Here is a 22,369-nt window from a genome sequence, read left to right as displayed (position 1 = left end):
AGAAGAAGGTGTTAATCTTACCTTGTCATTCAAATTGGTCTTTTTGCCGATCAACTTGCCTAAATCTGGCGATCTGGAGCTAGCGACCTGTGGTATTCAGCCACAAAAGGTCTGCTGTCAGCCCAGCAAGGCAGATTTTTGTCTGTCGTGAAGATCCTGGAGAAGACGGTCCGTTTGAAAAGATTTAAAGCTGCAATATATAATCTGTACTTGTTCATGAGACCAAGGCAAACCATCGGCCATCCAGTTTCTGTCCTCGTTGCTGTTGGCCACGTGCTGAAGACGACCTTGACCACTTGCCCTTCCAACTCCTGTCATTCCCTTATACAACACGATGACGCGCTTCGTTCTCATTTTGGCCCTTTCTGGGTTAAGCATGGGTAGCCTTACTGGCTTTAGCGGCCGAAAGGGCGGGCAACAAAGTGATTTCGCAGGCATCGACAACAAACCGCTATCCTTGAGTGTTTCCTGCTCCTCTCTCGAGACAGAATGTGACGGCTATTGCATTCCCAGCACAGGAGAATGCTGCTCCTACGGCGACGGATCATATTGCGAGACTGGAGACTACTGCACCAGCGGAGGATGCTGCGAGGACGGCGAGATTTGCACCGGCGAGGCTACTGGTTGCGACGAGGGTAAAGAGCTTTGCGGCGACTATTGTATACCCGAAGGCTCTGTTTGTTGCACCGACGGCTCTTATTGCGACAGCGGCGAAACTTGCACCAGTGATGGGTTCTGCACAACGGGCGGCGACAGCAGCAGTGAAAACGCCACGGAAACTACGCAACCGACTAGTACATCCACGAACGGGAACGATGACGGCGACGACGACGACCAGGGCCACACTCTCTGTGCCCGCAAAAGCAGGGGCGGGGGTTCTGACAGCACTGACGACGCTGACGATGGCGATAGCGACTGCGGCAACGATGGCGCCGGCTCGATTCTCACTCCGAACCTAGCGGGAACACTTTTGGCGGTTGTTATTCTTCTGCTATAATTACTTTGTGTGTATTTCGTCGAGGAGCACGTTATAGTGGGAGTTCAAGAGGCTGGATCAGAGTATCCTGGGATGGGTGTATCAAAGGGCGAGCACTGAAGTTGTGGGATGGGCCTGTACTAAGTTGCTGTACATATTCTTTTCAAGAATTGTTTCCTCATTTCTCGATATGCGCATTTGAACCAATCTCTCAAAATGTCTTTATCTCGCGGTTGATATCCTCGACTACTTTATCCATCAACAATGAGTCTCAAGGTCGGGAATCAGGAAGTGAGCGCGGGGTCTTCCGATGTGATGTGCTGAATCCTGGGGCGCTCGTGTCTGAGCATGTTGATTGGTGCCTGGATCCAGTGCCCTAGGCTCTGCGTCAAGTTTGGGCTCTGTCCCCGCCTGAGATCCCATGTCGCAAACATCTCCCTCCTCAGAAAATCGGCCGAGGATGCTCGTAAAGACGCGAAGCTCTGGGCCAGCCGGTCGGAAGGCGACGACACAGTGGATGTTGACTTCCCTCTGGATGAAGGTGATTATGGCGACGAGCCAACCATCGCAGCGCATCACCAAGACTATACGGCTCTCCTCCAGACTCTTCGAAATGCCGTGCGAGACTCCGACGCAACAAGGGACTCCCCAGTCTTGCAAAGCCTGATCCGAGACCTTTGCCAGGAGAACCCGGCAGAAGAGGGCCGGCCTTTCATCCAGCGTTACGACGATTTCTATCAGCAAATTCGCCGTCATCAGGACAGCGTCTTGTCCCAGTTTCCGATTCCTTCTGTGGAAGACATTCAGGCCGCGGCGAAGGTCCAGGACTTGCTGCATTTCCAGATGCTCAATGACATGGAAGGTGCTATTCAAGGTGGCACAACCTCCATTGGTAACGCTGAAATCGACGATCTGCTTGTTCGGCAGTGTGACACGGACATCCCCATTCCGAGACGGCTGGAAGACTAGCCATTCCCCCCTAACCCCGACAAGACAGCTCTGGGCTGTTATGTGGCCTTCCATGAAGAACCAGGAAAGGCAACTTGAACTATATTTATTCCATTCAGTTCGTATACTCCCGTCACTCGTTGGGCATGAAACGGCAGCACTACGGCCGACATCAGTGAAACCCCCATTGCGATTCCCAAACCATTCCAACCACCGGCTGGGGCTGTGGCCCTGAGCTACCAAAAACTCCCTGGTCGCATCTGGACGGGGTGGGCACATTTGAAATAGATTGGCTTGGCGCCGGGAGCGGTTCTTTTTGGAACGGCTCTAATACCATATCAAACAAATCATATCCGACTTCCGAGAACCTTGGGCCTTGCTGAAAGGGGTCGGTCCATGTTGGCGTGGCACTTTCCATCTCAGGCGTTTGGATGCTCAAGGAAGCTGTTCCACTTGTTCTACTGCCGCTTGAGCCCCTGTGGTGTGGAGGTGTGAGTCCGTCAGGGAGTTGAAAGGCCGAAGAGCAAGATAAGAGGCCATCGACGGACTTTCTCGCTTCGTTTGCAATATATTTCTGGATGAGAACGCAGTTGCAATCAGTATGGCGCAAGAGCTGGGTCTTCCAGTGGTAGATCTCGGCAGTCAGCTGGTCGAAACAGGTTGAGAGGTATCGGTTCTGATCGTCCATGGCTTGCTCACGGGAGGCGAGTACTGACGCTTCATCCCGTTTGCGCAGACGACACTCAGTAGCAGCGATTCTATTGCGTTCGAGGATGCGCCGTCGTCGGGGGTCCCTAGGAAGATCCTCGTCGTCATTGCTCTCCCCCTTTTGTTTTCGGCGTGCCTTTGCAGGCTCTTTAGGTTCGACTTTGGGTTTCCGGCCGCGTTTTCTTGGTTTCGGTACATCCGAAACGAGTGCAGAGGCACCGGTTTCTGACAGGCTTGAACTTTCTTGCGATTTCCGTCGGTTTCGGGGTCGGCGGGGCGGTTTCTTTTCGCGTTCTGCGGTCGGTAATACTGTCTGGGAGGGTTCATACTTGGGGATCTTGGCTGCCATGACATATTGGGGTGGAGGTTGGGGAAACCCGAGATCGACCTCTGTCGAGATCGGGGAGGTGCCGATTGCTTCGTCAAACGAGCCCTCGGTGACTTGGTTCATCGCTTGTTGATGGGCCATGTGGCTTCGAGATGCAGGGGAAGATGTGCTGATGCGAAAAGGTGGAGTGGTCATCAGGCATCCCGCCGCTGGTGTCGAGGCGATCCCGTCGAAGTATTGGCCAAACGCAAAATCTCCCGCCATCTGAGGGTAAGAATGGACGAAGGATGCCATCGAGGATCTTTCTGCACAGATGGTGATCGTTCTTCGGTTTCGATTTATACTATTCCGGGGTTGGGTAGGCAGGTGATTACGAGGCCGACTGGTTGGGGGCCGGTTTGCCAACGAAGACAACACGCAGAGCTGTAACGCTTCCCGGTATTACTTATTCGTTTGCTGGACGGCAGCTGAGCGAGCCAGTTGTGTCTGGACCAGGCAGGGCTGAGAGGCGGTTGGGGAGAGGAGCAGGTCTGAAAGTGGATTTGACGGGTTAAGGAGTGGGCCGGCTTGGTAATTGACAAGCAGAAATTCGCGGGCAGGGTTTTGAAGGAAGGGAATCCAAGAGAATGAGGGGACGCGAAAGGATTGAGGGCGACGGGACAATCAAATATGCATGGCATCTCGCAAGCCACCGACTGCCAAGGTCCTTGCTCTCAAGCTATTAGAGCTTTGCCACCCCCCAGCAGGCCCAGGACGGGCACACCTACATGTTACATGCTGTAGGACGCCGGGAGGGGAAAGAGACTTTTCCTATGAAAAGCTCGAGATTCAGACATCTTTCTGCAAGGTGATGGGGTCAACAAGCCCTCAAGTCTGAGTTCACGGAATTCCGATTGGGCCACCCTACTGGAATTGTTGTGGTTGCATTGCACTTTCCAAACCCTGACGTCCCGGTGCAGCTTGCGCAGCCATGCCCCATGGCAGCAAAGGGCAACAACAAGATAAACGAGGGTCTAAGCGCCGCAGTATCTCCTTGCGCTGCGGGGGCCTTATCGGGCACAAGAGCTCCAGGTAGATCATACAATGGGGCCGTGGGGAGAGGGGAACCGGGTGCGAAGGCCGACAGGGTGGACCCTGGATCCTTGCCATGGGGAACGCCATGAACTGGGAACTGGGAGCTGCGAGACGAGGTGTGTGCGTTCTAATTACCGTACCGAAGGCTGGGGGACAGTGGCGTTTGCGGTCCCCTCCTCCTGGAAGATGCTATGGCAAGTGTTGCCCTCTCCAGGACAAGCGTGAGGACAGGTTTTTCGCGAACCTTGGGCTAAGGAACCACAAGGATTTATAACTCCTGGGCTTGACGCCTTGGGATCCTATACTGGTTCTTTTTGCGAGACTCCCATGATCCAACGTGGCTATCGCCGTTGTGGCTACAAGACGAGGCTGTGGCACGAACTCAAGCTCCAGGCACACGGTACGGAGCACAGTGAACGCCGTTGAGCTCGGTTCCTGCTACGGGTGCAAGATGGATTTCAACGTTCAAGGATCGATCGCGATCCTGACCAACTACGATTAGGGTTGAACATTAGCTGCTAATGCCAGCACCACTCGACCGAAGCTTTGCGCTCCTCTGAGTCGTCGGGAAGAAAGCTTAGCGGTCGGGACGGTTTGGACCTGGAGTGGAGAGAGGAGGCAACGTAGGTTGCCCTGCAATGAGCTCCATGCATTGTGACTGGCCGGAACTCCGCAGCTTAGCTCCGATCTAGCTAGCTAGCAAGTACCTCTTGTCGTCGATCCAAATCAGAGCTATGTATCAAGTCGGATGCTGGCTGGAGCAAGACGCACAGCCATCGACACCGTGGTATCATCAGACCACAACGTTGGACAGTTCGGATTTACCTGGCCAAAATCCTCTAACGCGCACCTAAGAAAGCGGGGATCCGTCTTTCACCCTCCAGATCCCCGCCGGTGGTGTGTTTCAAAGATTTGGGGCTTGGGCTAGGCCCTGATATGATGATATCAGCATTGTGGGGCTCTCGAGATTTGCCCGGTCCAGGCCAAGAACTCACCGGTTGCAGATCTAGAGGGGAATAAATGGCGTCCTTCGTGCTAGCTCTGTCCCAGGCGCAAGGGCCTTTGTTTTCCAACAGCTCCACCCCTTCCCACAGGCAGACGAACAGGTGCCCACACTCGGCGTTCCGTTGGGAATGGCGACGTTGGAGGATACTGGACCCCCTCCGCAACGACAGCGAGCGGAGGACGCCAGCCCATCGGAGGCTTCCCGAGGACGGAATCGATCGGACCAGCTCGAATAGTCGATTTCGGCAATTCCCTCCTTCATAGCCCATGTGATCAGTTTGAGCCTCTGTAGAAACTGAGCGAGCTCATTGGTTGTTTCCGAGGGACAACCCGGTGCCGGCCCGGTCCCAGATGCTGCTGGGATGCTGTGTAGAGATACTTCCCGATCTGTATCCTCTTCCTTGGCCGTCTTGACTCTGGAATGGTGCTAGCTTGCGGAGTTCATCGTAATGAATTGTGCAAAGGCTTGTTCTTCTTGATGCCACCCAGGCCGGAGCCCACCCAGGGCCCGAGGCCATCTGCCTCAATCTGGTACGGTGACATCATGGTGTGGGCCCTCACATGTGAAGAGATGGGACAGAGAAAAATGGGCCACGCCCAAGCTCCCAGGAGCAGCCTCACAACGTCGAGTAGTGGCCGTGCGCGATATTATTTAGATCGGCGGAGATCAGCGGCTTGTCTAATTTTATTTCCCTTCATGGAACATCAATTTATCTCTGTCAGAATCAGCCCACAGCAAGAGCGCCCCTCTGCTGGAGGCATGTGCGCTGTAGAAGTTGCTTCAGTGGCTTGACCCACCAGTCTGAACTACGCAGTAAACGCCCCCGCAGTTGCTCTTCTCAGTTGGGCCTCTGTGGCCCATCAGGTCCCGAAGTTGGATAAAACCTTCTTGGGCAGAACGTCATCACCAGTCATTGGATTCGACTCAACCCTCCAACAGGCTCTTCACTTCGAACCACCGGTCCATACTACTCTACTAATTTTGGCACCATCCGACGTTGACACTATCGCCATAACCGTCTGGTAAGCGCCATCGCCCTCGGATTTGGAAACCTTCACCTCGATCTCTATCAGGTGGAGCGACTGGGCTGCAACATCGTCGAACACCGCGTTGTATCCATTGATATTTAGCTTCCATTTCGGATTTCTGGCCCAAAGTTCGCGACACTGGTAAGCTCCGCCATCCTGCTGCTCAAGGTTGAGTCATGCTACCCCCGTCCAGTGATCGGAATGGTCTGGTCTGGTCTGGTCTGGGGGTCCAGACCAGACCAGACGGCGCCGCCTAGGCTCACGCACCCCGTGCGCTAAACTCGCGCACCCTGACTAAGCCTCGCCAAGCAGGCGGGGCCCAATAGGTGCGCACCTATTGGGCCCCCAAGCAGGCGCAGCGGCATTCTGATCAGTAACTTCACTCAGGGCAGCAGCAGGATAGCAGTAAAACAGCAATAGAACTATGAAACCCTTCTAACAATACTTCTGCTGCTGTTCAACATGATCTTGTGCAGCTGCCTTCCAAATATCATTCAAGCCCCGTCTTCTTGTTGCAAAGCCCTCAGCTTCCATCTCTTTCCGTACTTGATCTTCAACGCGTTGATCTTCTAGCTTAGTCCAATCTAAATAGGCCATCATCTCTTCCTTAGTCCATGGCCGTCGGCTTGATCCCACTAAGCAGCCACTATTCATCTGCTTCCAATTGCAACACCATGCATAATCAGCCTTGCTGTATCGTGAAGGCAGTCCCTGTGCCTTTCGATATTGTTGGTTAGTCTTGATAGCGCCTCGAGGCTGCATCTTGTACCAAGCTTCTCTTGCCACAACATATTTCTCATAGATAGCCTGCGGGCTATCATATGCTAATCGTGTGACTGTCTGTATAGGCGAGGCAGCAGGCGAGGCAGCAGGTGAGGCAGCAGGTGAGGCAACAAGTGCCTTTGTATGTAAGGCTGCATATTCCTGCTCATCTGCCATTAGTAGGGTCTGCAAATCTTCCTGTGCCCGCGAGGCTTCCTGTGCCTGCGAGGCTTCCTGTGCCTGCCTATCTGCAGCTGCCTTGTCTAAGAGCTCTTGATGCCGAAGAGGGCATGCTTTTGAAGTCATCATATGACCTACTGTATGGCATCTACTGCACTTTGGCGGCGCCTTACGCTTGCCTATGGCCTCAATAGCCTCAAAAGAGCTTGGGTGTCTCTTAGTGCTTGATGCTGGTAGAGTGGATCTAGCAGCCCTTGCATCCACACGATTCCGAGGCTCAAGCAGCAGCTGTGGCTTTCCAGGACGATTGAGATGCCAATGCTCATGAAAATGTTCAAGACGAAGGGCCTGACCTTGTTCTTGTAAGGTTTGAAGGATATGAGCGCAAGGTAGCCCTTGGGTTCGAGTAAAAACACCTGTGCAACTAGGTAAAGGTGCCTCGGTGTCCAAAAGTCGTTTCCTTTGTTCCTCAACCTTCCGCAAGGCATAGTGAGATACCCAGGCTTGTACACCTGAATAGAGATGCTTTGAGAGCTCTACTGGGTTACGGACCTGCTGCATAGCCTGATTCGAACGAAGTTCAGCAAGCTGATGGACTAAAGCCCGGCTCAAAGCCCCCCAAGCTTCAAAGAGATCTAACTTAGATGTCTTCAAGTAGCTTTTTAGCATGCTATGGATACCTTCAACTGTAGAGGTAACAACAGTGCCAAAGTGAAGGTGCTGATCAACCCAGGCTTTTACAAGCTTCTGCTTATAGGGGTTGAGCCACGTTGACTTCAGATATGCAACCTCATTTACATAGGCAGGCAGATACTGTTGTTCAAGCTCTTGCACCCGCTGTTCAAAGGTTGCTTGATCTGGTGAATAGATAATCGAATGCCAATGGCTAAAGAAGCTCTGCCAGGCAGCATCGCCATCATCAGAGAGGCTTAAGCCTAGCTGTGATAAAACAAAGGTTGGCCGACAATTGGTCAGGACTGCCTTGTTAGCATGCCAAAGGCATAGCAGCGAGATTGAAGACGGAAAGCAGATATCAACTGCATTCATGCATGCCTTCGCACAATCTGTTAGGATAACAGATGGAAGTCTGACTTGGCAGAGCTCATAGAGGGATTTAAGCCTCTCAAGAGCCCAAAGGTAGTCCTCTTCATCTTCGCCCCTAAGGAAGGCAAATGCAATACAAAAAGACCGATTGGAAGCATCAATGCCGATAATATCTAGCAGTGGCATACCGTATCTGTTGGTCTTATATGTACAATCCAACAGCAGCAGATCTGGATATGCTTGTAGATAGGCAAGCGAGTCAGGATGAGCAAATAAGATAGCTTCTACCCGATTATCTGCATCAAGTTGTATTCGACTCCAGAAGCCTTCTTTATCAAGCTGATTTGCAAGTGCATGGATAGTATTCTCGCCTTGGCGGGTATCTCGGCGGCTCTGCATGATCTGATTTGAAATATCCTTCTGCGTTGCAAGCGTAGTTGAATTTTGCTGTAGATAGGTTCTGATCTCCTTAGGAGCGACTCCAGCACTTGTCAGACTGCTGATTGTTGTTTTATTTTCAGCACTAAGCTTCCGATGTATAGGATGAGCAGTTGGATGACTGCTTGGCTCGTGGTTGTGTGCAGCAAAGCACCTATCTTGGCGATGGCAGATAGCCCAACCAGCTTCATCTCGTAGCTGCTTTCCAAGAATTGAGAAAGGGCAGCCACAGCCTCGTGTAGTGGTATTCCGAATCCGTTGTTTTGAGGCGCTAGGGGGCTGTAGGGCGCGGTCACAAGTGAATGTAACGATAATTCTTCCATTCCTATGCCTTGTTGACCTTCCAGTTGTAAAGGCATAGCCTCGTGGTAAGGCCTAGTTGTTGATAGCCTGAAATAGAGCATCTCGAGATAAATAGATACCTTCGGGAGGGAGGCAGTCAGGAGGAAATTGGTCCATCTTGTGATATTAGAACGATGAAGATAGAGATGGTGTCAGACAATTGGCTCCACAGGATCATTGATGGCACCAGTTAATTGATGAGAATTATCTAAGGAGCAAGAACTTAATGACAGGATGCACTGAGTTGTGCAGCCCTTTTATACACAAATGAAAACCCACTGGTTGCTGGGTAATAGCAGCTGCATACCAGGTAATACAAGCTGTATGCCAGGCAGCTTCTATAGAGGGTAGGCTTGGTATGCGACATGATGCTAATGCGCTGAGGGTGCTTAGTCAGGGTGCGCGAGTTTAGCGCACGGGGTGCGTGAGCCTAGGCGGCGCCAGACCAGACCAGTTGCTTACATAATAACCGGTCCGACCAGACCGGTCCGACCAACAAGACCGCCAAGAATGAGGCTGAAGTAGTGGAAGGAAGAGAGGAAATATAATTTACTACTAGCTATCCATCCAATCGTTGTCATTCTCACTATCCTCGCTATCACTGTTATCCTCAACCTGGGGCTTCCCATACCAGGCCCGGAGACACTCACAAGCCTCTATAATATCTGCCTTCAGCCTACCACGGCGATCAACTATAGTAAGCTTTGCGCTACTAAAAAGGCGTTCGCACTCATCTGACATAGGTGAGATCGCAAACAGATCCAGAGCGAAGCGAGCGAGATCTCTTTGGGAGTCATAACGGGATAGCCAGTACGCAATGGCGTCATCGCAACCTGCCTCTTCGTCATGGAGCCGGTCGGTAGAAATATATTGTTCATACAAATCAGTTGTGGAGACCGGAGCGTCTATTCGAATACGCTTGTGTTCCCGCTGGCGATCAAATGCTGGGTCAGGATCTCTCTCCTTCCTGACTGGTGGTGGTAGCATCTCAACAGGGCACCTTCCCTTATACTCTGTCTCCCAGAGATGCTTCACCGCTGATTGTGCGTTATCAAACCACCTCTTCTTCTCTTCGTCGCCGTGAAGAACCCACTCTTGCCTGAACCACGCCCACTTGCGATATGGATCGAGGATTTGAGCCGCATAGTACGCCGGTGGAAGGTCAGTATCTTCAGGGAATCGATTCTGCCAATTCAGCTGCTGGTTGTTGTAGTACTCGGCGCATTTTGACCACGCGGCATCTGCGCAGCTTTGAAGGTACTTCCATGTAAAGTTAGTATCGTCCTCAGCGTGGATGTCGTGGTAGTGATCCTTCGTCTCGCTTATCTCTCGAAGAAGGCAGTCCAAAGTTGAAAACCAGTCAGCAAGTGACGTCTTCTTACCTTCAGAAAGCAAAGTTGCAGCGTAGAAGTCTTTTAGAGCGAGTTCAATCTTTTCAAGCTCGAACCAGTGCTGTCCATCAAGTTTAAAGTTCGCAATCCCTTGAGAGCCTTTCCCAGGTACATGGCGAGCTGAGAATATCTCTAAACGTTCCCGAACATTCAATGCCCGTGTAATTGAATGAAACCATGAATTCCAGCGTGTCGAGTTGTTCTGGATAAGCTCGAGCCCGTCGAATTCAGAGAGATCTCCGCCGATAATGATTGCAGCAAACTCCTCACGGCGTTGTGGAGTAAGCCTAATGTATCGTACGAGGTTGTGAAGCCGACCTAAACATCCAAATTTTTTCCAGAGCTCTTCCACCTTCGCATAGTCTCCGCGTTGATAGTGCTTTTCAAGCTTTGCTAGATACCTCTCACAGTTCCGACCCATGAGAAACGCCTGGCAGCAGAGGTTGACAATGTGGCCCAAGCAGCGAAGTCGGCGATGGCGACGTTGTTTTGAGTCCATCCATGGGCAGAGCTCCTTGAGTATGAATTCAACAGCGGTATCATTTGACGAGGCATTATCCAGCATGAAGTATCCAATCTGATCTCCGCCAATATCATATTCTTTTAGCAATTCAAGAACAACTGATCCAAGATTCTCGCCAGTGTGTTCGCCGTACACACGTCGTATACCCAAAACGGTAGTTCGTCGCTTGCCGGCAGTATCAATCCACATGGCGATGACACCTAGAATAGCGTAAGGGTTTGGCGAAGTCCAGAGATCAAAGGAGATGGAGATTCTACTCCGTGAGCGCTGGAGGTCCTCTCTGAGCCGTTGCTTCTTCGACAGAAAGGCGTCCATAACCCAGTTTCGAATAGTTTTCGCTGCCTTGGGGAGGTGGTTGAGGAGTGCCGGATTCAAAAAGAAGAGTAGTTCTCGGAAATACTGATTTTCTAATTGAAAGAAAGCAATATGGCAGTACACAATCCAACGAATTAGAAGCTCTTTGAACTTCTCAATTGAGTCTTTCCAGAAGAAGGTATTAGTAGCAGCCGCGCCCTTCTGCTGATCCAGTACAGACTTCCGTGTCGAACTATGTTTCTTGATACCACTCTGGGGATCAATCTGGTGCTTCTGTTCTAGGTGATTTCTGACCCTAGAAGTGCCATTGATAACAAACAATTCTTGCTTGTTCTTTCTAACCGTGCACTCGTGACAGTAATACACCTCTTTCTTATCGCTACCTCGAATGTATTGGAGGCCATACTTCCAGATGTGTGATGAACCTAGACGAAATCCCTTCTTTGCAATTGTCGCGCGTTTCACGTAGGTGATACGGTCCTGTACGAACTCATCCGGAGGTTTGTGATATCGAACAGGGGCTGGTGATAGAGTAGGGGTGGGTGACGACGTAGGGACAGGAGATGGTGTAAGAGACGTTGAGTTTGGTATCATTATAGTCAATGGAGACGGTAAGGTTGGAGTTGATGACTCCATAACAATAGCATACAAGCAGGTTGTTATGGACTTGATTGTTTTATGTGAGTGGAAAACTCAGCTGTTCTCAGGGGTTCATAATTTCATTCCGTACTGAAGGTTCTAACTGCATTAGTCTAAGATTCAGCCACCCCGATCTATTTATAGCCAGACCGGTCCAGACCATTAAGACCGGTCCGACCATGGTCTTGAGAAATCCTCAGACCAGACCAAGTCTTGGCGGTCTAGACCAGACCAAGACCAAGTCAGACCAGACCATTCCGATCACTGCCCCCGTCCTACATCCCATAAGGTGCATCTCTATGCCCATGCCATAAGGGTGCATGGGACTATCCCCGGAGAAACTAGTCAGATGATTAGATGACGACACAAACGTTCAATTCATTCTTAGCGGAATGAACGTTATGATGAAGCTTAGTGAACAGCTTGTGGCTTATTCTGCTAACTCCAGCTAAAGTTGGAAGTGGCATTGGGCCAGGACTCCCATCGCCACCCGGCAGACAAAGACAATGATACACAACCCACTCGATCCGTAAAGGGAGTTGTCAGGAGTGGGAAATTCAGGAATCCTGCTTTTTTGCCAGCTCAACCCTGTGCCTGATTCTCTTGCCCTTGCCAAAGAGCGGGTACAGAGTGCTTGCCAGTCTCTCCCACCATTCCTCATCCCCGGCCACCCAGGTCGTGCCGTTCGAACGCTGTAGTTTCTCTTATCTGCGCTTGCTCCCTGAGTCTTTTTTAAACAGGAATACTTCAGCGTCCGCGGACTATTAATACTTGGACGCCCCTGGAGAGACGTTAACATCTGATGGTGTGAGTGTTGATGATATTGTGGGCACCTATTCCCGCCCCGCGAATGGAGTAGAGATATTTCGGCTTCAACGCGATGCTCTCCTCTTCATCTTCGACTGGTCCAATGATATATTGTACGCTCTCAATTCCTTCTCTGCCTTGGCCGATACCCCGGCATCTTGGGCTGGCGACGTTGAGGAAGACTACGTGATATGCGTAGAAGGCGAGCTCGAACTGTGAATCGATGTTGGCGTCTTCTCGTATTCTGACAGCCGACATGAATCAGAGCAGTAAGTTGCTTCCTCTGTCTGGATGCCATAACTGAGGCATGGATTATACGTCCATTCCAGACCTGACAACATATTGGAAAGTGCTGGAAGGCCTGCAGATGTTGGGAGTAACACAGCCGCGGCAGGGCTGGCGCATTCTTGTATTACAGAGCTCTATGCTGTTGTGGAGTAGAATTTGCTCTCTTCAGCCACTGACGCAAGAGGCAATGTGCATCAATCGCCTCTTCAGTCAACCCCCCACATGAAGAGAATTTGGATACAGCGAAGGCCTATGAGTTATGCCAAACCCCTTTGTCTGCGACGATAAGCCCTCACCAGCCTTTCTTCTGAGCCTCTGTAAAACGATAAAAATCCGGTTCCAACTTCTGAGGTGGCCGATTCTGGAGGTGCTGATTCTGGCCGGCCACGACGCGACAGTGGCTGTTTTCGGGTCACCGATGACGGTCCGTAAAGAAGGATCTAATGGCTATTTTAGGACGTAAACGATCCTTGTTAACTAACACCCTGTACCCCCTCTTGAATGGCGGCAGATCAGTGGCCACCAAAGATTCTCGAAACTTAAGAGCTCGAGAGATACCTTTAACTTCCTTCCTACAATCTCCGCCCAATCACTCACCCGCACCGCATTGCCCCATGCTCTTCCCGCATCTTTTCCGGCCCCAAAAATGGGCCACTTTCAGTCCTGAATAAGGTGACCTGCCGAGGTCAGCACGGCTGGCATGGAGCTAAGCTCTGAGGCATAGGTGGCGCTGCTGAACCGTTCGGTAGTGGTAGTGGTAGTGGTCATGGCCAGTAGGGAGGAGAATAACAACATCACACGAAATGGCACGTAATTTGAAACAATGGCTTCTAGCATTGTCATCTATAGACCGAAAGACCATCATTAGATCGAAAATCAAGAGCTTTAATCTTGGATCCCCATCACTAGATGTGACATATATGATCAAGTCCGCACCTAGTATGTCATTCCGATATGGCTATTTTGGCTTTATGTCCTCAGCGATATCGTAGCTCGTCTCGGGGCCCATTCATCGCGCGGTTAGCGAGAAGCCCCCCAACTACTGACTCGGCCAATTTTCGCTTGCCATGTGTTTCCACCAACCATGGCGTCAATAGCTGCGGCGCCCAATGCTGCAGTCGCCACTCTAGTTCCCTTACTTCCATTCCAATTGCCTGGTTTCTTCCACACCCGGATGGCTTCTACAGCTGCCGCATCAATTGCAGCAGCAACCTGCATGTTCCAGTCTTTCACTCGAATGTGACTTTCTTTCAGCGTGTCTCTTTCTGTCATACTTTCGATGGTGACCACGATCCCGGCTTAATTCGCGGTCTTCATCCAAGGAATAAGCACGTCTTTTAGACGGAGAACGCCCAGGGAGAATATCGTCTAATCGTTCAACGATTCCATGACCCAGGGACCTGGATCTTGGTCGTCGCTCGTCGTCGCTATAATAGTATTCATCATCTGAAAAATCTGGAGAAGATTCATATCACCTCCGATGGCGTCGCGTCGGAACGAGGTCGGGCATAATGAAGAATTTTCGCAGCAAAACGTTTCGAATATTACCGAAATTTGAAGATTCAGTGAAATACTTTGGTTTGGCATTTCTTAAATGGGCTGCTCCTGGCTCTAAGTTACGGCTAAATGTTTCAATGGAGCAATTAGCGACGTCACGCTGACGTACTATCGCCACATGGTCCTGTCGACCTCGGCTTGAGCCGATGACATCACGCCAATTCACCAATCTTTTCCTGATTACGGATGTTGGCTTATAATTTGGTGGGCGTATTTTCAAGCTTTCAGAAAGAGTATGGGCATCAACCAGCATGTGAAATTGTCCGCATTTCTTGGTCGTACATGCATGTTCCAATGTGTAATGGTTCGCTTGGTCTGAAATTCAGAGTCGATTGCGTGGTACGTATCTGTCCCCCCAGTGTAGCACAGCACTGAATGACTCTAGTTTGATATCATCACTCGCAAATGCATGTGGTAAATCCGCCAACCGGGCCTTACCCATTTTGTGTCAGCGTGTATGAAAGTATGTTTTATGAGCCATCACAACGGGGGGATCAAATCTGCGCCGAGGGAAGCGCGACGATTACGAACGGGAATGTGTTAGTTCCGCAAATGGTTGTGTTTTCAAAAATTTGTACTCCTGGCAAACCTAGCAAGGTGCAGGCAGAGTTTGTCGCCAAGATGTTTCCTGTGTACCAGGCAAGGCAGAAATATGCCAAGCGCGACCGCCAGGACCCCATTAGGTCCTTCATCACCAGATGCATGCATGTAGCAAGGCGACTCTCGGACTTGGTAACGCACTTTGGCTGTGGCGCACTGTTGTACCTAGGGTTTGACATGACCATTTCCAGGTAGGCCGTAGCATCCTCTACTGTTGCTCGCTTCCAGTCTAGCCTCTGTGCATAACCATACAAATCTACAGAACAACCAGAGCACCAACGCCGTCACACGTCTAACCAAGAAGACCGCGACAGAGGTTGACGGCGAGGCAAACGCAAATCTGCTCGCCCTATGACTATTGAAGTTGTATTTGCAGTTGCACTCAACCAGCCCAAGCGGCGGCACCCGGCTTCAGATGGAACGGTCAGGGTATTGCAGTATCTAACTGTGAGGAGAAATATGGCCACGGAGGTGTGGTCGAACACAGGAGCGTGTAGTGTGGCATGCGTGGCACGCGGTCTGATCTCGATGACACGATATGGTGGAAACATTAAGGGTGGAAGATCAGATAGGGAAATTGCCATCGGGATGATGGGCGTCGAATGAAAAAAGTCAACATGGATGGAAGGCAGGATAGGGGTGAATGGAGGGCACAGTCGCCTGTATGTTCTCTTGATCATAGATATTTGCTGGAGTTTCCTTAATATGTTAAATGAAATTTAGCTAACTAAGCAGACTTGTTACAGCTCTTGTTCCCATTTTAGGCCCTCGACCTGTGGATCATTCATTGCTGGAGATCGGCCACAGGACCCCGTTTTGGGACCAGGACCCGGTTTTCGATATTTTACCAACAACCTTGGGACTACGTAGACTGTGATTACATAATACCCTTGGTATCTAGATAAAATATTATCTGATCATGGCACTCCGATGCATATAATATCATACGTTGCACCTACGGAAATGCTTGACTCGGCTATGTATGTAGCCTCTACGGCTAGAGGACCGCTCGAAGAGTAGGCCAATGCGACCCGGACCTGGAAAGGAAGGCTAAACATGCGAAAAAGGTGCTATTCGACACTTGCCCCGGACAAAAGAAGAAGCACTGGACGGAATTCCTCTCTGACCACGGCAAAAGGCACTTGGTCTAAGTGTTGGTCATTTCCGTTATGATCTCAAATCTGAAAAAGAGTTAAGATCATCATCCTTCACACTTGCCCCCTTGGGGGTGGCCCTCCTCTACACGGCCGCCACAAGCCTGTCACTGACTCGATCTCAAGCTTTAATCTTCTCCTGACCAACCTTCGCGGCATACTCTAAACCATCGACAACCTCCTGGGCCTGCGACAAGAACGGTGAGTGGCTGGCCTTGGAGTGAAAGCTGGTAGCATTCGGCCCGAGCAAAGCTGCCATTCCCTGCTGCACCGGCAGCGGTAGAGCCTGGTCGGCGTCACAGAAGAAGAACATGCTGTCGATGTCATGCCAGGGCTCATATGTGACGGCGTCAGTGAAGACCGAGGCCGACTGGTGCTTCAGCGCGACAATAGCCTTTTTCTGAGCCTCCGGTTCCACGTCGTGATAGAACACGACCTCAGGCGTGTCGGCGTGGACGTAATTACCCTTGAGTCACGAGTCAGCGGCAAACTCTTGTTCCAATTTCAAATGTGACCTATAACAACCCCTGGGGGATGGTTTCATTAGGGGGAGAGGGATCCTTACGTCAAACTTCATCCACGGCAAAAACCGCCCACCCAGCATGTCTTTGACGCTCTTGCCCAGCGGCGTCACGAAAGCTGCCAGATAGACAAACATGATGACGCCACCACTCTGGCCCTGCTTCGCCCGCTGCTTGTAGCCCAAACCCTCGACAGCATTCGCGCCCACCAGCCCACCGTACGAATGCACGACGAGCACGATCGTCGTCCCCTCATCGGCAAGGCGCTGAAGCGCCGCCCGCACCGCCACGGCGTCATCGGCGAGGCCCTTGGTAGGCGGCTCGGCCGCGACGGAGGGGTAGCTGACGGCCTCCGTGGACCAACCGCGGACGTGGAGGGCATCGCGGACGACGTCAAAGCAATCGGGTGTATGCCAGGCGCCCGGCGCGAAGACGATAGTTGGCTTGCTGGTGGTGGCCATGGTGAGGGAGTGGCGTTGCGACGAATGTGACGAGTCTCGAGCTGAATAGTGAGTATCCTGGGGATCGACAACAAGGGAAAATATTTTCATGAATATATAAGGGGAATGATGATGGGTGGATGTAACGGCAGACGCCGTTAAAGCCCCCCAGTCATGGCCTGCGACAAATCAAAAACTGGATGATCTGTCCTGCGTCTGTAGGTCCCCGGCACCTTGTGGCGCAGAAAGCCTGCATGCCGGGCTCGAGCTACAGGGACCCGATAGGTTGGGACCGCGTAGTGCCCTCTGTAGTGAAATGAACTAGGTCGTTAGTGCGTTTGGCACCAGAAACCACGCTCGGATGGCGCAGTTGTGGAGCAATTGGCGAATTGTAGGTGCGGGGTGGACCTGGGAAAGGGGCACAGGCTGGTCGATGGAACATGTTTCTGGGTTCTTAGACTGAATGGAAGACTTTGTATTTACATGCTCTGATCTTCCCGTCGAAACGCAAGTTAACCATGTAGCATCTTCGTCTTCGTTTCTGGACTTTTGGCTGTCATAACAGCTGCTTCTTCAATCTTCTATCCTTAAGTGAGCTGTTCGTGTCAAGATGGGCTACGGACGGCTATATCTAGCACTGGGTCAAAACGAGTTTCTGGATAGATCCACGGCGGCCGTGGGCACGGACTACTACTGGCTAGATGCAAACCGCTAGTCCAAATTAAGCAATAGCCAATACAATCTCTTTAAATTTTAGGAACTGTGGATCCCCTACCGTATCCCAGCTTTTCCACCCCGCGCCCACACAATACCCTCTTGCTGCATACCTTTTTCGCGTTCAGAACCGTCCAGAAATAGGCTATTGCGATCGCTTCCGTGCAGGCGCTCAATTGCGACGGTCAACTGGCCTACTCCCTTGCCTAGCAGTCACGTACCTGGGCGCCTGCCCGGCCTTTGTTCTGGTTCTTGCCTTTCTGACCTTTTTCAGCAGTTTCCGCAGTTACCCAAAAACCGGTTTTTGCCCCACCTTCCACGCGAAATCCACATATCGTACGGTCCCGTACGGCTCCTTCCGGCCTCCACCTCAACTTCATTCACATTTTTCGTACAATTTTCCGTACGCCTCCGCTCCCGAACAGCCCCGAACGACAATGCCTCGCGGATCTCGCTCCGGTAAGGAGGGCAGAAAGGGTGGAAAGGGCACGTCCGGAACCGCTCCAGCCCCGAACGACGCTCCGGCCCCAAACGGAGGCGGCTCGGCCTCGAACGACAGCGGACGCGCCTGTTTGGAGCTGCCCGACTTCCAGCCCTGGGTTCCCCCCAACCATCCTAGCTGGACGCCCCCAGACACTCGCGTTCACGGCCATCGGCTCCCGAACGCGGAGCTAGAGGATGACCAGCCGGACGAGACCGTTAGCGAGCATTTAACCGCCTGGGTCCTTAAGCGTACGCTCCCGTTCTTGCCCGTTTTTACCCGCTCACGCCAGTTCTAACCCGTCCGCCAGACGTCTCCAAGAATGTTTCCGCCGCCGTTCGTGCGCTCGCCCAGAACTACTTTAAGGTTTTCGCTTCCTCCCGTAGCCGTATGGCATTATGTGATAACGTACGCTTACGTTCACGTTAGATCAAGCGCATCATGCGCGTCCGTACCCGTCCGGGCGCGGACGGAACCGCTTACTACAACACTCTCAACCTAAAGCGGGGTGCCAATTGTGACGCGGCCTTCCACCATCTGTACGGCAACTTACGGTCCGGAACGGACGCGTGCGGCCCGTGCCAGAGGGGTTTGGGCCCGTTCGACAGCTGCGTTCAGATCAATGGTGCCTGCGCGAACTGTCGCTACAACTCCGCGGCTAAGCGCTGCACTCTCTACGGTACGTACGCCCCCGTTTGCCCCCGTTCTTCCCCGTTCTAGCCAGTTCGCTCCCGTTCTGACATATTTTTTTAGTTAAGGACGGAGATGCTAAGCCTAGGGGTAAGAAGCGCGGCCGTAAGCGTAAGGCCCTTGATGATGACGATGACATTCTTGACGCCATCCGTTCCGTCCCCCTTAAGTACCTCCGTACGCTCGCGGACGTCTTTAATAAGGTCGCCGACGATGTTGAGGACGAGACTGGTATGTACATCCCTATCTATCCCTGTACGGGAGCGTGCAGGCCTGTACAGCTTTGAACGGAGGGCTAACTTTTTCCAGATGAGTCTGATTCTGATTAAGTCATTTTCGTTGGCGTTCAGGACAGTATACCCCGCGACTGGCCCCGTCTGGCTTCGCATGGTCGGTTGGTATTACGTTTTTGGAAAGGGTTTTTGACATACTGTTCTTGTCTGCACACTTTTTTTCTTTTTTTTTGGGGGGGGGGTATGGACGAACAGGCCTGTTCGGGAATGTGAGCTCCTCCTGTTCATTTATAACTGTTTTGGTCTTTCGGTATTTCAGATAGTCTGGCTCCGTATGGGGGGTTTCGCTACCGTACGGCCCAGAAATGGACCTTATGCTCTTTATTTTTCCTTCCCCTACGTATTTGATTCTGTCTTAATATTTTATTATTTATTCATTGAAATATCTTCTATACGCCCCTGAACGTCCCCGAACACGCCGATCTAATGCCACGACAGAGGATCGATCTCGAGCCCTACCGAGAACAAATCCGTGGGAAATGGCAACTACGCTGGACGAACGCGGCCTTATGCGAATGGCTCCGGACGGATTTGAACGTTCCCGTTTCCGATACTACCTTGAAGCGCTTTCTTCGAATCTGGGGCTTCCAACGTGAGGGCCGTATGGAAGTGACTGATGCCCTCCAGGACTGTTTACGCTTCCACTTCTTCGAACACTACCTTACGGACGAACGGTTGCTCTAAGTGCTACAATCTGAGGGGTTTTCTATTACCCAAAAAGGCCTCGTACGGCTACGGCAAGAGATGGACCTCTGAAAGCGGCATACTCGAGAGGAAAACATTACCCTGCGAGAATAAGCCATCGGTCGTATCGCCCAAGCGGTTGATCCAACGCGCCGTTTGGCAGGTTACGGGCGTGAATACCTCCGAACGGAGCTGCGCCAGCAAGGATTCTCTACAAGCCGAGATGTCCTTTACTCTGCCTACAAAGAAGTCCACCAAAGGAGCTTCCGAGACCGGCTGGACGAGTTCAGACGGCGCCGTACGGGCTGGACCTGCCCTGGGCCTAACTTTATCTGGTCTATCGATGCGTACGATAAATTAAAGCCGTACGGCTTTAAGATCTACGCTGGGATTGACGCCTACTCGAGATATATCCCTTGGTTTTTCGTTGGCTTTAATACGCACACGTCTATCAGCGTTAGCCTCCAATACCTCTCGATCATTCGCGAACGTGGCTTTACGCCGCGGATTATACGGGCTGATCGTGGGAAGGAAACTCTGGTTGTTGCTGGCCTCTATTGGTATCACTTGAGTCACACTGGGCGCGAACGGATACAACTGCTTACGGGCGAGGCCGTACCGATCAAGTTTAAGGACTGTTTTGTATACGGTAAGAGCATCCACAACGTTAAGATCGAGAGCTGGTGGAATCGTCTTTGTAAAGGCCGTTCGCAGTTCTGGCGGGTAAGATACTATTATACGCCCCCGAGTACCCCTAAACGCCTCCGTACTGACATGTTTAGACGGTCTTTGGAACTCTACATACAGTAGGGCTTTTCGAACCCAGTTATATCTACGATCAGATTGCCCTTCTCTATATATATATGGAACCCTTAGATACGGACCTGCGCGGCTTCGTATGGGTATGGAATAACTATTACATCCGTAAACAGCCTAACCGACCTTATGTTGTCCCTGGGGTCCCGTACGTCCTCTTTCACCACCCCGAACAGTCCAGTACGGAGGATTACGGGGAGCCAATCATTCCAGCCGTACTAGAGGAGATGGAGGAGCTTCTTGGTCATAGATCATTCGATCTATCGTTGTATCTCTCTGCTGAGGTATTGGCGCTCTGTAAGTCCGTACTCAGCCGTTCGGTTAGGGATGGGAGCGAATAGCGCCGTGTAAATGGTGTTGATATTCCTCTTTATCGCTCGTATATTTACTTACGTGAACAACTTGAGGATCACTATAAATCCGGAGTCGACCCACGATTACACCTCCAGGAGCCGCCAACTGGAGGTATTCGACATCTAGAGGACGAGCTGAGGACACGAGGATTTGATCTAGACGGGTATGTTCGTGGGGGAACGGACGATTCCGATAACGAATGGGATGTAAATTCGGAGATAGGGTCAGCTCGAAACTAGCTAGCAAGTGAGGTCTGTAGTCTCCAGAAAGGCCTGTTCAGAACCTTTCGCGTGCGAACGTGTACCCTTGAATACTTCGAAGGGGTCGGACTGCAAAGGGTTATCCCTAAAGGGATCTTCGTAATTGTCGTCTATACTATATCCTTCAGATGTCCGCCGAACAGGCTTATCCATCCCGTCCTTGACCTTTACCCCCCGGATGGGGCCGTTTATCTCCGCTTTGACTGAATCCTGTTGAGTTGACCCGCTGGCCTCGGCCTTAACCGGTATAGCTACCTTCTTGTTGACCTTCTGTACTGGCCCATCCGCTTCCGTTTTGATTCGTTTGGCTGTTGAAGTAGACCGTTTCTCGACCTTGACTGTAATACTAGCCAGTGACTCGGACGTATTGCGCTTACGTCCTTGTGGCTGGGCCAGTACGGTCCTTTTCCCCTTCGTACTGACCCTTTCATCTCGTTCTGGTTGTTCGGCTGAGATGCCAGTACGTAGGTGTAGGCGGATTTCCGACCGAGGTAGAAGTCCTATCTGCAACAGGAATGCCTATAGCTGAGTGGACTCGTACGCTGCCTCATAGAACCGAACGTTCAAGTTCAGGCTTAGTGGCTTCCCATCGATAGGAATAGCTGTCCACTCCCGTTCAGCTAGTTTCGCCCACTCCCCCGAGTTCGAGAAGAACCGTTTGATGATGGCGGACATTAACTGCTGGTGTGTATCCGTTTCCAGGGCCGTACTGAACTGTACGGCCATCGGAAACCTATGTACGGCCATGATGTCGAACCACTCAAGAGTCTCGATACCACCAGACTCGGCCGTACAGTAATTCCCAGCGTACAAGTACAACGAAATCCCGATCTTACGGGGCTGCATAAGCTCCGTACTACTCCGTTCGGCCTTACTCTTGTCGTTCTGAATGCTAGTCTGGCGGGCTTTATCAGCTTCTCGAAGAGCAGAAGAGAAAGCGGTTGCGCCGGCTCGATGAGTAGACACCGCGGGCGACTCGGCGTTTGAGGCGTACAGTGCCGGTTAGGG

At 51.6% G+C, this 22,369-nt stretch overlaps 7 protein-coding genes across 7 annotated transcripts; 4 read left to right on the top strand and 3 right to left on the bottom strand.

Moving 5' to 3' along the window:
* The first annotated feature begins 171 nt into the window (after positions 1 to 171).
* On the top strand, positions 172 to 1,181 carry BGZ61DRAFT_465070 (uncharacterized protein). The gene has a single exon (XM_046247532.1). The coding sequence runs from the start codon at positions 335 to 337 to the stop codon at positions 995 to 997; it is 663 nt and encodes a 220-aa protein (XP_046095954.1). The 5' UTR covers positions 172 to 334; the 3' UTR covers positions 998 to 1,181.
* A 915-nt stretch (positions 1,182 to 2,096) lies between these two features.
* On the bottom strand, positions 2,097 to 3,224 carry BGZ61DRAFT_370046 (uncharacterized protein; the record flags this gene model as incomplete). The annotated part of the gene is made up of 1 exon (XM_046241989.1): positions 2,097 to 3,224. One exon carries the CDS (start codon positions 3,222 to 3,224, stop codon positions 2,097 to 2,099), a length of 1,128 nt encoding a protein of 375 aa, XP_046095953.1.
* A 2,156-nt stretch (positions 3,225 to 5,380) lies between these two features.
* BGZ61DRAFT_523457 (uncharacterized protein) lies at positions 5,381 to 6,410 on the top strand. The gene is made up of 5 exons (XM_046252589.1): positions 5,381 to 5,465; positions 5,529 to 5,677; positions 5,870 to 6,062; positions 6,114 to 6,209; positions 6,262 to 6,410. Exons 1-5 carry the CDS (start codon positions 5,461 to 5,463, stop codon positions 6,323 to 6,325), a joined length of 507 nt encoding a protein of 168 aa, XP_046095952.1. The 5' UTR covers positions 5,381 to 5,460; the 3' UTR covers positions 6,326 to 6,410.
* Positions 6,411 to 9,869: 3,459 nt separating this feature from the next.
* On the bottom strand, positions 9,870 to 10,286 carry BGZ61DRAFT_403554 (uncharacterized protein; the record flags this gene model as incomplete). Its single annotated transcript, XM_046243108.1, has 1 exon — positions 9,870 to 10,286. A coding segment is annotated over one exon (417 nt), but the record flags the coding sequence as incomplete, so codon positions are not given.
* Positions 10,287 to 14,607: 4,321 nt separating this feature from the next.
* Positions 14,608 to 15,575, top strand: BGZ61DRAFT_523455 (uncharacterized protein). The gene is made up of 3 exons (XM_046252588.1): positions 14,608 to 14,693; positions 14,740 to 15,145; positions 15,331 to 15,575. Exons 2-3 carry the CDS (start codon positions 14,760 to 14,762, stop codon positions 15,449 to 15,451), a joined length of 507 nt encoding a protein of 168 aa, XP_046095950.1. The 5' UTR covers positions 14,608 to 14,693; positions 14,740 to 14,759; the 3' UTR covers positions 15,452 to 15,575.
* Positions 15,576 to 16,229: 654 nt separating this feature from the next.
* BGZ61DRAFT_540089 (Alpha/beta hydrolase fold-1) lies at positions 16,230 to 17,090 on the bottom strand (the record flags this gene model as incomplete). Its single annotated transcript, XM_046254864.1, has 2 exons — positions 16,230 to 16,574; positions 16,674 to 17,090. The coding sequence occupies 2 exons, from the start codon at positions 17,088 to 17,090 to the stop codon at positions 16,230 to 16,232; spliced, it is 762 nt and encodes a 253-aa protein (XP_046095949.1).
* A 1,036-nt stretch (positions 17,091 to 18,126) lies between these two features.
* Positions 18,127 to 19,283, top strand: BGZ61DRAFT_523453 (uncharacterized protein; the record flags this gene model as incomplete). The annotated part of the gene is made up of 5 exons (XM_046252587.1): positions 18,127 to 18,515; positions 18,575 to 18,630; positions 18,694 to 18,943; positions 19,018 to 19,185; positions 19,264 to 19,283. Exons 1-5 carry the CDS (start codon positions 18,221 to 18,223, stop codon positions 19,281 to 19,283), a joined length of 789 nt encoding a protein of 262 aa, XP_046095948.1. The 5' UTR covers positions 18,127 to 18,220.
* Between the last annotated feature and the right edge of the window lie 3,086 nt (positions 19,284 to 22,369).

This window comes from Ilyonectria robusta (genome assembly GCF_021365365.1).
Source record: "Ilyonectria robusta strain PMI_751 chromosome Unknown BGZ61scaffold_39, whole genome shotgun sequence".
NCBI lineage: Eukaryota > Fungi > Ascomycota > Sordariomycetes > Hypocreales > Nectriaceae > Ilyonectria > Ilyonectria robusta.
This window is presented reverse-complemented; position numbering and strand designations above follow the sequence as displayed.

Coding starts and splice junctions, on each gene's coding strand:
- BGZ61DRAFT_465070 (XM_046247532.1), top strand. CDS start 335: ATGACGCGCTTCGTTCTCATTTTGGCCCTTTCTGGGTTAAGCATGGGT.
- BGZ61DRAFT_523457 (XM_046252589.1), top strand. Junction 6,063..6,113: donor ACTATCGCCATAACCGTCTG/GTAAGCGCCATC, acceptor GATCTCTATCAG/GTGGAGCGACTGGGCTGCAA. Junction 6,210..6,261: donor GCCCAAAGTTCGCGACACTG/GTAAGCTCCGCC, acceptor ACCCCCGTCCAG/TGATCGGAATGGTCTGGTCT.
- BGZ61DRAFT_523455 (XM_046252588.1), top strand. CDS start 14,760: ATGCATGTGGTAAATCCGCCAACCGGGCCTTACCCATTTTGTGTCAGC. Junction 15,146..15,330: donor TTTGACATGACCATTTCCAG/GTAGGCCGTAGC, acceptor TTGTATTTGCAG/TTGCACTCAACCAGCCCAAG.